General features: G+C 47.3%; 1 protein-coding gene across 5 annotated transcripts in view; it reads right to left on the bottom strand.

Moving 5' to 3' along the window:
• Capn13 (calpain 13) overlaps positions 1–15,150 on the bottom strand; it is an 89,776-nt gene that overhangs the window by 23,206 nt on the left and 51,420 nt on the right. For 4 of the 5 annotated variants that reach the window (XM_085691252.2, XM_085691254.2, XM_048416293.3 and 1 more), the window contains exons 9-14: positions 14,968–15,053; positions 10,755–10,829; positions 9,280–9,425; positions 7,300–7,442; positions 3,247–3,258; positions 866–1,068 (exon numbers count right to left, since the gene is read on the bottom strand). In XM_085691252.2, coding sequence (XP_085547378.2) covers positions 866–1,068; positions 3,247–3,258; positions 7,300–7,442; positions 9,280–9,425; positions 10,755–10,829; positions 14,968–15,053 — 665 coding nt within the window. The remainder of the gene's footprint in view (positions 1–865; positions 1,069–3,246; positions 3,259–7,299; positions 7,443–9,279; positions 9,426–10,754; positions 10,830–14,967; positions 15,054–15,150) is intronic. The other variant, XM_085691251.2, reaches the window with a different exon arrangement.

Here is a 15,150-nt window from a genome sequence, read left to right as displayed (position 1 = left end):
GAAGAGTGAGACAAAAATGACCCGTACTGTATTCCCAGGAGTCTACGTGTGGAGGGCACCCAAAGGCACCTAACATCTCTAGTGAGGGTGAACAGAAGGCAGTCATGGGAGGAGACACACGATGATCACATGTTCATTTGAGGTGGGCATGGTCTGGTTTTCTAGCCACTGATTTGTTCATCCTCAGATGCTCACGGACAGTGATTTCTACTGCCAGGATGCAGAAGACCCTTGACTCATCCTCCATCTTGAACTGGCAGTGATGGTTACCCTTACATGTCCACTGCCAAGACCTCTCTAACTCCTGCCTCAGGCTCAAAGGGACAGGACTTGTTGAACCTAGTCTAGACCCATGATTTAACATTTAAGACGCTGTAGAATCAGAAGTTGTTTTTCAGGTCACTCTGACTTTCTGGTCTACCCTACATTCTGGCCATGTTTCAGACAAGTGAATATAATTCATGGTACGATCTTCCCATGTATATGACTAATAATACTTATCCACTAAGCTCTGGGCTCTGCTATGTCTGCTTCTTCTCAGGATCTTTCTACACGCATGCTCTTCTTTTGAAGTTACTAATGTCTGTTTATCTCCAAGAACCAACTCAGGTGCCGTTTTCTCTGAGAAGCCCTTGCCAGTCCCTAGGGCCAGAAGCAGTTCCTCCACTCTCTCCTTTCATGCAGTTTTACATTGCTGTTGGGGTCAAGTTCTAGGTTCAGGAACGTGTTCATTTCCCACTGTAGTGAGTGTCTCAAGAGCAAGGCTCACACAGCGTCCTCAGCTTACCACGTTCTATATGTGACACACAGAGCGCTGCTCGTAAAGACCAGAACACTCAGCCCCCCCACCCCCGGGGCTCTATACCTGTCCTTGTCTGGCATTTTGAGGAATATTCGGAGCAGGAACTCGACTTCTTTGCGGTGTGTCGAGGGAACCACGACATAGGTCCCGGGGCTCAGATGGAATGACTTGGTGAAGTTGCACTTGGAGACATAGTCTATGCCCTGGGCAGCATTTCTAAACGGGGAGAAAAATGCAGGTGGCAGTCTTTCCTGGAACTTCTGGAACTAGAAGAAACAAGACCATTGTGAGAAAGCTCTTCCCAGGCATGAAACCCCGCCCCAGGGGCAGGCCGCTGCCTTCTAGACCCTTCTCCGCTCACCTGACCAGCATTTGCAGGTCCTGGGAAAGGAGTCAGTGGTGACTCAGATCCAAAATTAAACAAACAAGCAAACAAAAAACCCAATAGTAGCTTATCTACCAGGTGTAGCCCACCTGTAGTCTGCGGGGCACATGGATCCCCAGGATATCCCAGGAGAGCCAGGGACGTGGTTCAACACTTTTGCAGATGATAAAATCACACTGCGATGGCAAAAGGTTGGACTTGACAGATTCCAGACGCTACAGTGGATGCACAAAAATCTGACAGGTAATTTTATCTCACTAATCTAATGGCATCCTGGGGTTCTGGTTTTCTTTCTTATTTATGTGCAAAGAAGACATGGAAATTAGTGACAGGGTTCCAGTGTTGAATTCCTTCTGGGGTCCCCACAGTTGGTCTCCTCTAAGCCTTTAATCACATGCTCTGGGCTGCCATAGGACAGCAGGGTTGAATTTTCTTCTCTCCCTCTCTTTCGTCTCTTCAGCAGAGCCTTGGGATTCCTTCTCATTGAAAAATAATGGGTCTCAATCATTTTCCTTTTATTTCAAATTTTCTTACAGATATAACAATAAATATAGCGCGATTCCTATTACCAGATGTCACATACATATTATATAATAAAAAACCCCTTACTAAACAAATTTTCCTACAACATGGGAGCATGGTGATTCCATTTAGAATGGTTATACAGCATGAAATGGTTATTGTTGGACTCTGCCTTGGGGGACGAGCAGGGGGGATGCAGAAGTTTCTGTCCAGGGATAGAGATAAGACTAGGCTAGGAAAGAGGTAGGCCACTGTCCCAGGTGTATAGCAGAGGGCAGGTAGACCCTCCAAGGCAGGTTTGCTGTTCTTCACAGCAGCCCTTGTAGGTTTGGGGACCTGGTCTTCCTAGATCCTTTGACAGAAGTAATGGATGATAGGGCCAGTCTATCAAAAGGGCAGCTCTGCATCTCCATTCAGAAAGCGGACTTGCTCTGTGGCAGTGAGAAGTTTGACTAGGGAGTGATAGGAGATCTTGGTATAGTGCACAGAGGAGCCTGCTTTGTGCGAATTCTTAGCCGGGAAGGTACAGAACTGGCCCTGTTATTCTCCTGGTGGGGCTTGTACCCTTTTCTCATGCAAGTTCCCACTGTGTTCTGTGTCCTCCAGCTCAGGGAACTGGAAATCTGATTCATTCTATTCAATGAAGACCTGCCCGCAGAACCCTTTAAGGTGTCCTATTATGGCCGGGGTACCAGGAACCAGAGTTAGATTCTAAGTCCCAGCTTTGTGGCTGGGCTGTGGCTAAGGGACACACCTCTTTGCTGCCAACTTTTTGTATATTGGAGCTCTGGGAGATGCTACTCTAGACACCGTCTACTTCTTGGGACATTGTAACAGCCTCGGGGTGGGGCATTGTTACCATTTGCAGGCTCTGGCCACATCTTAACCCTGGCCTGTGCATCATACCCTCTCCTTGGCAGCAGAGAAAGGTTACTGCAGAGTTCATAGTCATGGCACGGTTTGTGCCTGTGAGGTCAGGCCCTCTAAAGTCCATTGTCCCTTCCCATCCTTGCTATAGTCTTCAGCTCTTTCATCAATACACAACCAGGTCAGGTTATTGGATTAAAAAAAAAAAAGACATCCATTTGCTTATGAGAAGAAGTAGAGGGTATGCCTTGAAGCTCGATGTAGTCGGCAAGCATCAGCTTGTGGTAGATTTGGGGACTGATTTAAGAGTGCAAAGGTCCTCCCTGGGTACCCCCTTACCATTGCCCTCATCTTAAATGCACAGGAACCCACTGGACCACGCTTCTCTATGAGGACCAAATGCTTCAGGATGTTTTCATAGTTGCAGCCCCTCTTGGGCGTTAACAAGAGAATCCTAATGGGGTCTAATCCGTATACCAGGGCGACAAATCCTACCCTCGTTTGTTGACCTGTTTGGAAACACTAAGCTGACAGTTGATTCAAGATACAACAAGAGCGGATTTGTGGACTCGGGGCATGTGGAGACCCCAGTTTTGGGACAGGTATAATAGTTTACCAAGGGACAGCGTCACAAGTGTGGGAAGCCAGTGAGGACAGCAGGGAGCCATACCTGGGAGTCTACCTGTGAAAGAGAGGAAAAAGGGTTTCAGGAAGACACAATGGAAAGGCAATTGGGTCTCTCATCCTGGCTCAGGGCAAATGCTACTTCTTGTGTGGCCAGCCTGTCTGACATACAGAATATGTGTCAGGCGTGGGGATAGATGGGTGCCCAGGGTTGTGGAAAAGGAAACCTACACTGTTGTAGGGAGCAGCAAAGGGTAGGAAACTAAAGAAGAAAGAAGATATCCAAGAGGAGGCAGCATGCCCTTTACGTATTAAAGGAAGGCATGGTTATTGTTCATAGTTATGATGGTAATATAGGAGGAAGGGGGAGGACACTGGCAGGACCAGAGATAAGACATAATCTCAGTCAAGTGCAGGTACAAATCCCTCAATATAGAGCACACCAGAGAGAAGTCAACTTTGACCTCCCCAACTGTAAACATGATAGGTGTTTGTTCTGTGGCTACTCCCCTCCCCTTGTAGGGAATGTATGTGTGCATGTGGGTTGTGGGGTGGTTATGTTCCGCTCTTTGCATCTGGTAGAAGGAAACACCAAGGACAGAGTTCTGTTTTTATGACCCGCTACAATTTTCAAAGTCCTTTTGTGCGATAAGCTAGCTATTGAGCACAGCCCTTTGAGCAGATGCTTGGGTCCTGTTCCACGTGTGAGAAAAGGAAGGCTAGGAAGGCGAGACACGGCATGGAGCAGGGAACAGGGCGAGCTGCATTCTGTCCTTTGCAGAGAAGCCCCACTTTCCATCCAGGACAGTCCTTCCCAGTTAGTCTGGGTTGGGATTCCTTTCTAGTGTGAGCTGGGGTCCTACATATGCAGGCTAACTACTTTATGGGTGTGATTAGAGTCAGTTTAGCTATAGATACTGGGAGGGAGGTGTCAAACCTTGGCCTGTGGGAGGACCTTTGGGGAATGAGGTTGAAATAGCATGTATTCTTATCATTTTGTCTTTTCTTTCTTTTTTTTTTAAATTTATTTATACAACATTCTGCATGTATGCCTATAGGCCAGAAGAGAATACCAGATCTCATTATAGAAGGCTGTGAGCCACCATGTGGTTGCTGGGAATTGAACTCAGGACCTTTGGAAGAGCAGCCAGTGCTCTTAACCTCTGAGCCTGAATGAATCTCTCCAGCCCTTCTTGACATTTTTCTTTGTCCTGACTTTTCCTGCTTGTTCACACACCACTGGTATCCAGTCAATGTGAGACAGAATAGTGTGCCCACAGCTGCTGGGGAGGGGGTGGGTTACAGGCTCACACTGAGCCTGGAGCCCCATTTCCATTTCAGCTGCATCAGCATTATAATCAGCCCTAGGGACTCCCATAAGCCTGGATGCTAGCAAACTCACTATTTCTGGCTGAAATGCAAAAAACAAAGTTTTTTTTTAAAGATTAAAAAAATGTATATGTATGAGTGTTTGCCAGCATATATGGGTAAGTTGCCAAGTGTATCCCCAGTGCCCAAGAAGGAATAAGGCATTAAAAACCCTGGCACTGGAGTTACAGACAGTTGTGAGTTACCGTGTGGGTACTAGGAACCCAACCTAGTTTCCTCTACAAGAGCAGCAAGCACTCTTAACCACTGAGCAATCTCTCCAGTTCCCCAAAAATCTTAAGAGAAGAGCCAGACTGACTTGTGGCCTTTAACTCAATCAGGATCCTGGAAGGACTAATGAGACCTCAGGACGCCCGTGGAAGCCTCTGATACACATGGACTTTTGTTAAGTGTCAGCTGAGAGATAATGCATCTCTGAACAAAGGAGAGAAAGGAGCTTGGGAGAATGTAAAGGTGGAGTTGATTACAACCTCACGGTAGCTCCTGAACCATAAGCATGCTTGCCCATTGGTTGTGGGTGGAGTCATTGAGAAAAAGCTCAAAAGGTAGGCGAGAACTGAACAAGATAGCACCACAGCTGGACAGGGTCCTACAGAGTGGCCTATATGGCTACTTCTAAGAGATTGGTTGTAAATTACACCTGCATCTTCCTACCTTTTCTGTTTAATTTTTCAATAGTTAAGTATCAGCATGAGCCGGTATGCATGTATGGTGAGGTGACTGGAATGGAGATAAAAGGGACACCCAAGTGGAAACACCCAGGTCACAAATCTCCTTCTGCATCCAAAGCCTGGAGCCAGGGATATTTGGCTCTTTTTAGGTACTACAGCGGAAGCACACATGCCTCCTCCCACCAGAGTGGAGGCAGGTGCTGGACAGTGATTCAAATGATGCCTGTGTACTATTGCATTCTTAGAAGATGCCCTTTGCTAGTCTCGGCAGGCCTGAGGCAACTCAAGTATTGTGCTAAATCCCAACAACCTCTTCTGTAGGGGCTTCGACTCTTGAAGACTTAAGTAAACAGGGTAGGGATAAGCAAGAGTTCTGAACTGTGTTCAGAGAGCAGAGCCCAATTGGCTCTCTTCCAAGGCCAGAACCCTTGTTTCTCTTGCTCAGGGTACTGTGAGAAAAGCAAGGAAGCCCTGCTGAGAACCCTGGGCCTGAGCCTACAGGTGCTGTGATCAAGCATGACCCATCACTTCCAGCTGCTGGAAAGATGATGGCTCTTCTCTGAGTCCGGATTTTGTATCTATGAAAGTGGGAATATCCATGATTTTGAGGCATGAAATGAGAAGCCATTTGTGACTCTGCAATGCCACATCCGTGAGGCCTTCTCACTAGCAAGAGCCACAGCTGTTAGCTGGACAGCTCCCCTCAAGCAGAGGAGGCAGGAGATGTGTCTGGCCACAAACGGACTGAGACGCACGTCTTTGAAATTTGCTTTGTCTCAATGAGCAACCAGAGTCGTTGGGGAGACTAATCCCATCTCTTGCTTGGTCAATAGACTTCTGAGCTCTGTGCTACTCATTAAAGGTGACAGGTGTGTCTAACTGCAGGCTTGAAGGGCATCTGGTGCCCAGTCCCAGCTTCACCCTTAACTCTGGCATGTCATTTCACATCCCTGTGCCATCGTTTCTTCAACTCTAGTGGGGGAGGAAACACTGGCATCACAGGGTTTCATAGTCTTACTCAGACCATGAGGCTGCAGAATGGAGGGCTTGAGAATCCCTCACTCTTCCTTTGGGATGTTTTGAATTTCTTGGGAGAAGAGATAGCCAAGCCATTAGATTTTCTTTTTTCTTTGTAGCTTTTTTTCCTTTTAATTAAGTTTCTAGTTATCTGGGTTTTTTTTGTGTGTGTTGTGTGTGTTTTATGTGTGTGTGTGTGTGTTTGTGTGTGTGCACGTGCACACGTGTGCTGGCATTGGGAGGAGTGACGAAGCTGGTTGGAATGCAGTGTAGGAGAGGACTCTGGGATGAAGGGAAAACCTGACTTTGAATGAGCAGCCAAACAGGGCTTGATTGTCAACCACTGAGCTGTAGCTGGACTTTGGTCTAGACACAAGAGGAAAAGAAATTCACCTATTGGATTTAGGTGTGTATGTGTATTTAATTTTAATCAATGATTTTCAAAAATGACATAAGTAGGCAATGCTAAGGAACTTGTTAAAACGCAGACCATTAGACTTTGCACCTAAGATTCCGATCCAGGGGGTCTGGGATTGTCTCAAGAATCTGCATAATTAGAGAGTCTGGTCTTGGACTTGAGCACTTCTTGATGTCCAGGCATATCTCTGAAGCACACCTGGGAAAGCTGTACCACACAAGTGGCACATGGTCACGAGGCTGGAGGGGTAGCTCAGGGCTGAGAGCAAATGCTGCTTTTGCAGAGTTCTCTTCCCAGCATCTGCATAGTGCAGTTCCCAGCTGCTTGGATCCCTAGCTCCAGAGGGACCCAGCCCTCTTCTAGACTCCATGGCTATCTGAATTCACATATGTACACACCCACACATACATACATAACAGAAAACTATTTAAAATAGTCAAGTCTAGTTCTCCTTTGGTTTTAAATTTTTCTTAAAAATTTAGAGCTGGACACATGAATGCTTCAGAGCTTTTGTTACTAAACCTTCCAGCTGGGCCAGTGTCTCTATCTAGCTCCAAGTGTACACGGTATCCATAAAGAGCAAGCCCCCAAACAGACTGCATACCTTGAACACCTGGAACTGTAACGGGAACACATCCTCTTCTGTCTTCAAGCTTTGTGACGTGATTGTGAAGGCCACAACAACGTTGTTGCCGTCAGTGGGCTCTTGAACACCAAAGAGATACTGAGTATCCCTCCCATGTCCTCCTAGAAGAGAATGAGCCATTACTAGGGCTCAGAAACACCCCTAAGAGTCCCAGTGCAGTGCTTTATGGAGTTGGGTTTTAAGCTCTGTTTGGAAAGCTAAGACCTGAGTCCGCCATAGCCGCAGTCAGTAGTTGTGAAACAAGTTCTTAATATTCTGAACCTCAGTCTCTTTCTCTTAAAAACAGAGAGGGGAGTATTATCTCTACTTTTGAGCAAAAATGTCTCCTAAACAATAAATTTGGCCCTGTGTGTGTGTGTGAGCACGCATGTGCGTTTGTGTGTGTGTGTACACATTTGTGGAGACCTCAAGTTTCATTTCTCACATTCTGATCACTGTTTTATTTTGTTTTGCTGTGAGACAGGGTCTCTCAGTGACCCAGAACTTTCCAGCAGGCTAGGTCTAGTCAGTGAGCCTCAGGGATGTGCCTGTCTTCTCTTCCCCTAGTATTGGGATTATAAGAGCCCTACATCATGGCCAACTCTAAGGGCTATTTATAAGTAAAATTACAGAATCTTCAAGTATGCATGAACTTATTATACTGGCAATAACCATGAGAGCCTTGAATTGCATCCAATCACCAAGCACCCATGAAGAAAGTAGAAAGCATGTGGTTGGGTGGTCATTCCAGTGTTCTTTATATATAACCCAAGCACACTTATCCAAGACAGCAAGAAGAAGGCTCCACGGAAACTATTAGACTCAAGTGCGTTAAGCAGGGCAGGGAAGTCAGGATATAGATGAGAGGATATTCTTCAGAAGGCATGGGTCACCACTCGTGAGCTTTGGACGATGGGTAGGGAGACACAGAAGACGACCACAGTCATGGCCTTCCTCTGAGTACTGAATAAGATGCGGATTAAAATGCTCTCGGCAGCGTATAGCAGGCACTCAATTGCCCACTTCCTTCCTTTGCTTTCTTGTAAGGTAGCACTATACACGGCCTTGCTGTGTAAATCTGGTTAGTTCACTAATGCACGTTGTGAAGGGGAGAGGGCTTTTGTGGCACTGCTTCGGGAGGTGAATAAGTAAGAATGCCTCAGCAGTTGCACACAGTCTGCCCGTGACCTCCTTGACGACAAGGCTCTCTGAGTGGAGCGACCAGAAGAGCCCGGAGATCAGAAATGAAGTACACCTTAAGGTCTGGGGTCATTCAAGGAAAGCTTTCTGGACAGGCAAGTGTACACATGCGCTCTTCACACAAGATGCACTTATAGCCTCTTTTATGGAGGATGTGCTGTCTCGCTCAGGCTCCATGCCACGGGAAGCAATTTCAGTCTTCAGTGTCACAAACAGGGAACATGATGGACCGTGAAGGGTCATGACAGAGGTGCCTGCCACCAGCTAACTCCTGAGATGGGCAGGACTATTCACCCTGTGTCTGGATGGTGGTCTGTGGGTCCAAGGGGACAAGCAGGGGTTAGTATGGATACTTTTTACAGTTGTGGAATCTGAGGACGGAGAAGACAGTGATATTCCTAGGTCCCAAACTAGTATGTGGAAATGATTGTTTAACTAGGCTCTGAATTCCTTCACCGTGTTCTTTCTAGAGCCTTTCCTCCTGGTCTTGGGTGTTTAGTGGACAGCAGTGAGCCAGATTTCTACCCTGGACGTGGACGGAACTGAGTAGCAGGACCTGTAGGAACTGTGGAAGCCCAGAGAGGTGACCGCCCTGCCCACCCCTACTAGCTGCCCCTGTGCTTGGAGAAACCCTGGTTGTCCCTTGAAGCGAACGCCTTTGCTTTCTTCATGGGGCTAGTGATTTAACCAGATGAAAGAGTCAGAGAAAAGTCTGGGCAGAGCTAGGGTTGACAGCTGCTGGTCTAGCAGAATGACCACCTGCCATGTTTCCTGAGATCACTTGGTTCTTGAACATCATCTGGCGCCATCTTTCATTGGGTGTGACTCCGTGATCCAGGGTGATGGGGATCTGGTTACAGATGAACAGGCATGAGAAGTTCTCTTGGAAATCTTGACACGACATCCTGTGGGAAGCAGACACACAGCCCAAGTCACCTCTGGCTGTGTCCCTGGGCTTGGCTTTCTACCACTTCACTGGGTCTCTCCAGTTAGCAGAAGTGCCCAGGTGCTGACTTACCAGAGGCCAAGGTCTGTCTCTGGCACATCCAGTGGCATGAGCTTCTGCCCTGAGACTCTCCTCCCAAAACAGAGATGCTGGGAAAGCTTTGCCCTTGTAATTGTACTTGTCTCTCTGATTCTTAGCAACACAGACCAAGGCTTTCTTTTGTTATTTCACATGTGCTAAATTCCTTCGGTTTTAATCATTTAAATTTGTTTTCGTACGATATATTTTGACCATGTTCCTACTTCTTCTCCAAATCATCCGCACTGCCCTACCCACCCAGCATCAAGTCCTTTCTCGTTCTCAAAGAAAGAACAAAACAAAAAATGAAAAATCAAAAAAGACAAGCCAAAAAAAAAAAAAAACCAAAACAAACAAACCCCAATAAAACCCAAAACAAACATGCCCAAAACAAGAGTCTGTTGGTTTACTCCTCAGCATGGGACCTGCCCTGGAGTGTAGTTGACATGCCCAGTGATACACCACTGTGAAAACAAACATTCCCTTTCCTGGCAGGTATTAATTGCCAACGGTTTCTTGGTTAGGGGTGGGACTTTGTGTCCACTTCCTTTTCTCAGTATTGGGATTTCGTCTGGTTTGAACCTGTGTTGGGCTTGTTCATGCGGTCACAGCCAGGTTTTCTATTTCCTTTTTCCTGTTCTCCAGGGAGCACTGGAAGCCCCAGCCAGGCTTACTCTAAAGGTCTGTGCTGCTGTTTCTCTTTGTTTTCACATATACATGCAACACCTCACCAAAACATGTCACTGAGTAAACCAGAGGCCCCTCCAAGGAATGGCCATCTTCTCTAAGATGTGCACATGAGGCATAGCATGTGTTTTCAAGATATGGAGTCTTGAATAGTTTCTAGTTAAGGACAGTAATAGCCCTCCCAGGGCCAGGCTGGAAGATTCACCTCCAGTTAGCCTTTTGAAAAAGTCCTGCCAAGGCAAAGTGAAGCTGCTGAGCCCCTATATGATGGAAGACAGAGGTGACAATTACGTTTCCAAATTCAAGCCTTTGAGAAACTACCTTTCTACTACTAAAATGACCAGGAGATCCCAGCGTCTCATCTCAAAGATAACCTTCAAACCAAAGAGAGGGGGCACAGCTACCTGTCATTCACAATGGCTGCAACACCGATTTCCATCCTCACAAAAGTTAAAGGGAAGCAGCTGGGGGGGAGGGGCTTGGGCAATGAATCCTTCAAACGTCTTTAAAGAAGGGTAAGTACCAAAACTCGCCGTTGTCCTTGTTCTCATACAGCTGGCTTTTCCGCGGGTCTAGGGTTTCCTCCCACTCCTGGGACCTGGTGTGGAAAGAAAGACCACAGAGTGAAACCTCTCCCACATCACTGCAAGAGGCCCATGGTGACCTCACATCACCTGTCCCCTTACGTTAAACTCTAGAGAGAGAATACCCGACATCTATCCTTTCGGATCTGGCTTTTCCCACTCAGTATATTCTCTAGTTCTGTTCATTTTCTTGATGCTAGCATGTTCTCAGTCTTATTTGTGGCCGAATAAAACTCCACTGTGTGCATATACCACACTTGGTTTACCGACATATCTGTTGGTAGCTGCCTAGACTGATTCCATAAACTAACAACGGGAAAGGGAAGGGAGGACATGAGATGGTAATAAAGTGGGGAAATGATCAAAATACATCTTACACATGTGCAAAGGTGCCATAATTTGTATAATGAATGTACACAAATAAAAACTACCTCCTATCTCCAACCATCTTCTTCTTCTTCTACTTCCTCCTATTACCGAGCTTGAACACAAGAGCCTTTGCTCTCTCTACCCGACAGCCATCAAATATTATTCATTTATGGACTCTGTCTCCTAGACCCATCTCACAGATGCCCTGGCCCCCCTCCTCCTTTGGTTACCCCAGTTCAGCCTATCCTGTCCTCCCTCATGGACACATAGTTGTTCTCTCTGAACACGCTCCCGCCCGCTTTTCCTACCCACTCTCCACGCTGTGACCCAAGTGAGCCCTCCAAAGCAGGAGCTCGACCATGTCACTTCCCTGCTTAAAACATGCTGGTCACCTCCAGTTACCGCCAGGGAAAAGTTCAAACCCCTCAAGAAAGCCATGACCTCTGCCAAGCTCTCCAGGTTTAACCGATCTGCTCCTGCCCCACCTCCACCTTTGAACATCCTGTTCCAGCAATCACAAATACCTTCATTTCCTTAAAGAGGATTACCCCCTCCCCTGCCACCTCCCCACAGGCACCGCTTGGCTTTCATCATGATGCTCCTGCATCAGGACAACTCCTATCAATGCTGACCCGCTATCTCTCAGTATCTGTTCACCTACTGGGTACTCTGTATGAGAAGCCTGGCTAAAGCTCTCTTACCTCACACTGACACCTGCCCCTTCCTTTAGACTCCCATAGAGCTAGTCTTCTGTATAGCTATTGTTCCGTTGATCTTTCTTTCTTTCTTTCTTTCTTTCTTTCTTTCTTTCTTTCTTTCTTTCTTTCTCTTTTTAGACTCCAGGTGCCCAGCCAGAGAGCAGTGACGTTGCTTTCCATGATACCATCCCAGGGATCTAACATATACCATGACACATACTCCATGCCATGACTTTTCTCATTTTTGCTTAGTTAACTAAACTACAGAGATGATGTGTTCCAGAAGCAAGTTCTGGGCTGTAAAGGGAAAGAGACCCTTCTAGGCACAAGGCAACAGCTGTTCCTCCTTCAGCCTGTGCTTCAAAGCAGAGGCAAGCTCCACAGGCTCCAGGCCCCAGAGGCACAACAATTTAATGAGATCTTTCCTGCAAAGGAGCCTGAATGGAGAGCCGGGGTCACCTCTGTGTCAGGACAGCAAGGCAGGGACCACCACCCCCGGCTTCCTGCTGCTGGCTGAAGCAGTCAGATGTGTTATTGTAAAATGGCAATTTTATAATTAAGCGATAATTACATTTTCTGCAGTGTGTAAGGGAAAATAAATGTAGTGTAAATCAATACGCTATTGATTCATGCAAGTTTGCCTTTAAGTGTGTGCGACTGAAATTTCAATTATGGCTGAGATTAGACCATCCGGCTCTCACCATCCGTCTCCATTCCTAAGGAGTCGGGGAGAAATCGACCACCTGCATAGAGACAGTGATTATGCGGTCCCCACCACTTCCTTCCAGCCTGGCTCTGGTGAGAGGGGGCTGACACTCAGCCAGGGGACTTGATGCTACAGGGGGATATTGCTCTGTACACTACTACTCACTCCTGTTTAGGGGCTCCATCCGTGCTCATTTCCTGTAGGGCTTGAATCCAGGATCCAGGCCCAATCTCTCCTTTCTTGCTTCCTCTACTGTAGCCCAGCAGTTTCGTGACTCGGAAGAGGGGCCCTACCTAGTTCCTCTTCTGAAGCACACTTATGCCTTTGCCACAAGGACACCTCCCACGCATTGCTATTGGTCACGCTTTCCCCGAGTATGTCCACCCACAAGAACTTTTTCCTTCTCTGAGCTCCGATGTCCCTTGTGGCCTTCCCTGGTCATGGAAAAGGCAAAGGAAATATTAACCATTTCGAGTTTATTCTCTGCCCTCACCCCAGGGAACCTGATGTCAATGGTCCAAAATATCCTTTGGGCCACATTCAGCAGCTTGGGGTGCTGGGCATGGAGAATTGGGGGCAGCTAGAGGTTACTCGGATTTATTTTGGAAAAAGTAAGAGATAATCCAGGTCAGGTTGCACAGGTGTGCAATCTTAGCCACGTGAGAAGTTGAGATGAAAGGTGGCAAGTTCAAGGCTGGCTTGAGTGATTCAAACCTAGACCAAGCAATAAAGCAGGGCCCTGCCTCAACAGATAATCAAGAAGGCTGAGAGCATAGTGAAGTGATTGACATCTTGCCTGGCATGCATGAGCTCCATGTTCAAACCCCAGAATGGAAGGAAGAAGAGAAATATAGTTTTAAGGATAGAGGCAAGAAAGGGACAGTAAGGAAGGCAATGTAAGGCTGTGTTGGTGCTTAGACGCATGCTTTCCTAAGTTCATTTTCGTTCTCCCATGCTCCAGGGAGCATTAGAGGTTCCAGCCACACTTACTCTACAGATATGTCTTAATGTTTTTCTTCTTCCCTTTATCCTTACCCTCCCCTCTGCTCCTCTCCTTTCCCTTCTCTACTTCCCCTTCCCTCCCTCCTTCTTTCCCTCCTTCCCTCCCTTTGTCTCTTCCTTCATTCCTTTTTTTTCCTCTTTCCTCCTCTTCCCCCCCTATCACACATTTATCTCACACTATTTGCTAAATGCCCACCCACAAGGTCAGGGACACACCAACTCTGGCACCACAGCGAATCAAGGAGTCTTGCCTCAGCTTGGGCCCAGGAGTCCGACTGGGGTGTCGGCAGCTTGTCTGGCAACACTGGCTGTCTGCACGTGGCTTCCAGAACTGTTGTGAAAATCTACCCTATTGATTGTCACTACATGTTGGGTCCTGTCCTGTTTCCCTGACACACTGCATTTCCTTTCTGACTGTGCTTCTATCCCCGACTGGCAATGAAGCTGCCGCCACCGTGCTATGATGCTTTTTACAGGCCTGCACAGATCCTGAGTGGGATGTGGCAGACCCATCCCCACTGGTCACCAGGAGAAGCTAATAAAGTATTGCTGCCCACTCGGTCTTTTCGCCTCCCTTTCCGTCACCAAGGCACTGGGGACCGAGGTGTGAGGAAGAGAAAACAATGAGAGGGGGATGAAAGAAAGACAAATATTGAATGTTCTCTCTCCTATGTGGAGACTGGATATTGAATTGTTCATGACAGGCAGCAGGGTGCCAGAGGTCAGGCTATGGCAGCGAAGAATAACCATTCCCGCACCTGGATGAAGTTTCTGAGTACCCAGATGCTCATCAGGGTGTTGGAGATGGAGCTACTCAGCAACCCCCACCATGGGCAAGGTGTACTACAGGCATATGGGTAGGCTGAGTCCAGGTCAAGCATCGGGGTGAGCATCCGAGTCTGCTCAGTAAAGAGATCACTCAGAGGACTGCCTCAGCTCCTCAGCTCGACCAGGCATGGAGCCTCCTCCACTCTGATCTTGTGACATCATTGGCATCTGAATCCCAAGAAGCCCTCCAGAAAGGATGCTTTTATTCTCCACTTGTCTTTTCCCAAGGGGGAAGCTTGGCTCCCATCCTGTCTTTTTACCCTCTTTGCTGATCTTGGGTGTGTGAGATCTTTTGAGAGACAGCCATTGGACCTTCCTATGTGTGCATGTATCACAGCACCTGTCTAACCCGTTGCACAGCTTGTCACGTGCACATAACAGGTGTCTAATAGACGTCTGGAAAATGATTCCTGAGAGTGTAAGAACACCCACAGCCGTAACCAGTGATGAACTGGTCAGGCCCGCAGTGAAGACGGCAGAGGACTGACCGGCCCCTGCCCAGATGTTCAGCGAAGAATCCGCCCCTGCCCATGTTTCCATCACTCATACCCATCTCTCCAGCGTCCTTTCCATTCTGTGTTGCCCCAGGGATTCCAGAGGCGGATGATTTCTTCCCAGCCCTTCTGGTACCGAATCTGTAAGGAAGAACAGGAAAACAACAGTTAGGGATCTCTGGCAAAAGTCAGCAGAGAGCTGAAGTATGAATGCAGCTCTTTTTTTTTCTTTTTTCTT

This window comes from Myodes glareolus, chromosome 6, assembly GCF_982192425.1.
Source record: "Myodes glareolus chromosome 6, mMyoGla1.1, whole genome shotgun sequence".
Taxonomy (NCBI): Eukaryota; Metazoa; Chordata; class Mammalia; order Rodentia; family Cricetidae; genus Myodes; species Myodes glareolus.
This window is presented reverse-complemented; position numbering and strand designations above follow the sequence as displayed.